At 36.8% G+C, this 1,550-nt stretch overlaps 2 protein-coding genes across 2 annotated transcripts in view; both read left to right on the top strand.

The window, feature by feature from the left end:
• Positions 1-359, top strand: part of LOC112139679 — a 5,151-nt gene extending 4,792 nt beyond the window's left edge. Inside the window, exon 6 of the mRNA XM_024262510.2 lies at positions 123-359. Coding sequence (XP_024118278.2) covers positions 123-359 — 237 coding nt within the window. The remainder of the gene's footprint in view (positions 1-122) is intronic.
• Positions 360-671: 312 nt separating this feature from the next.
• The window catches only part of LOC118598372 (protein mono-ADP-ribosyltransferase PARP14-like), a 2,401-nt gene continuing 1,522 nt past the window's right edge, over positions 672-1,550 (top strand). Inside the window, exon 1 of the mRNA XM_036211035.1 lies at positions 672-807. Within this exon, the coding sequence (XP_036066928.1) occupies positions 702-807 (106 nt within the window). The 5' untranslated portion in view covers positions 672-701. The remainder of the gene's footprint in view (positions 808-1,550) is intronic.

The following is a 1,550-nucleotide window of genomic DNA, read 5'->3' as shown; positions in this document are numbered from 1 at the left end:
TAAAGACACTGAGCCCACAATTCAAAGCCATAAATAAATCTTCAGCAACTAACTGTCTATCTATTATGAAATTGTACAGTAATCATCCCATTTTAAAACGTGAAAATGTCTTTGTCTTGTAGGCTCTAAGAAAAGGCCTGCAGAAATGTTTGGACCTCTGTGAACAGCAGGGCTTTAGCTCAGTGGCCATACCGATCATTGGACATGGAGTTATTCTGAAATATTCTCTAACAGATGCTATTAAAGTGCTGACAGAGAAGATTATTGAGTTTGGATCATCTGCAACTTCCGGGTCTCTGTCCAGCATCAATATTGTGATCCATCCTGATTATTCGGACTCTGAGAAGGTTTGCTTTTAAAACCACTTTTAATGGCTCTACAGAATTTCAACAAACTAGTTTTAAATGCACAATGCGTACTTTTGCTACTTTCTTTGACAGACTTACCAATTAGTGCACAAAAACCTTTGCTCAAGCATGAACCACACAGGCCAAGGTAAACCATTAGCTCTATAACTAATTTATTAGATTCTTATGAAATACATCAAGGTATAACTGTAATGATTTTGAAAAGTAATGTAAAGGTAAACAATTGTATAAAGTTTATCCATCAGAATGAATACTTGTTTAAAATACGACAAACATGTCCTCTCCTTTGCAGCAATATTCAGGTCTCTCTCCAGTGACCTTGATGAAGTCATTATGGCGTTGGGAGGCAATGTGCAACTACACCTCGTGTTTGGGGACATCACCAACGAAACTACAGACGTTGTGGTTAACGCAACAGACTTCACCAATTTCCACAATGGTATTTAAGGATGTATAGAGCAGGTTTATGTTTCTCCTATTGATTGTATACAAGAACTATAGTTTAACTTGGGAAGTTAAACTCATTGTCTAGCTAGACAATGAGTTTAACTTCCCAAATAGAAAATGACTTGCCTCTGGCTCAAACAAAATGAAGTCAATTGAGTTGCATTTTTTTTTATTATTATTTATTTTGCAATATGAACATTATCATGTTGCAACTAGAAATAATCATTAAGCATAGACTGATCCATATCAATTTTTTTATGGCAGTCACTCTCACATATCAAGAGTGAGCTTGTTGGAAGTTCACTCCCCTACCACTTGAAAGTTGGCTCTGGAGAATCTGTCAATCAAACGTTGCTAACATTCGCCACGAGAGGCATCTAATTGGCCAGTTTATAACTTGAACAACTGTTAATAAAGAAATAATTTAAAAAAAGGATTCGCAAGAACATATTAAAAAAGGTAGCAGAACAAGAATGGTTATTCTGACAAATAAATAGATGGGACTCATGGAGAGGGGGCAGTTGACTTCTGAGTGGCAAGTTGCAGGTTTGGCTCCCGCCATGTGTTGTAATGTCCTTGGGCAAAACACCAAAGGTAGATAAAAAAAGAAATAGTCAATGCCATATATAATTTGTAATGACTGAGTAGTAGCTTTTTACTTCTTATTAGAAGTCTAAGGAATTTTGGCTTCTTGGAGGCAGCGGGTACTTTCTGTTTGGAATGCGAAGGGGGAGG

The sequence above is a fragment of the Oryzias melastigma genome, unplaced genomic scaffold, assembly GCF_002922805.2.
Source record: "Oryzias melastigma strain HK-1 unplaced genomic scaffold, ASM292280v2 sc00391, whole genome shotgun sequence".
NCBI lineage: Eukaryota > Metazoa > Chordata > Actinopteri > Beloniformes > Adrianichthyidae > Oryzias > Oryzias melastigma.
Note: the sequence above shows the minus strand (reverse complement) of the source record. Positions and strands in the feature narration are given on the sequence as shown.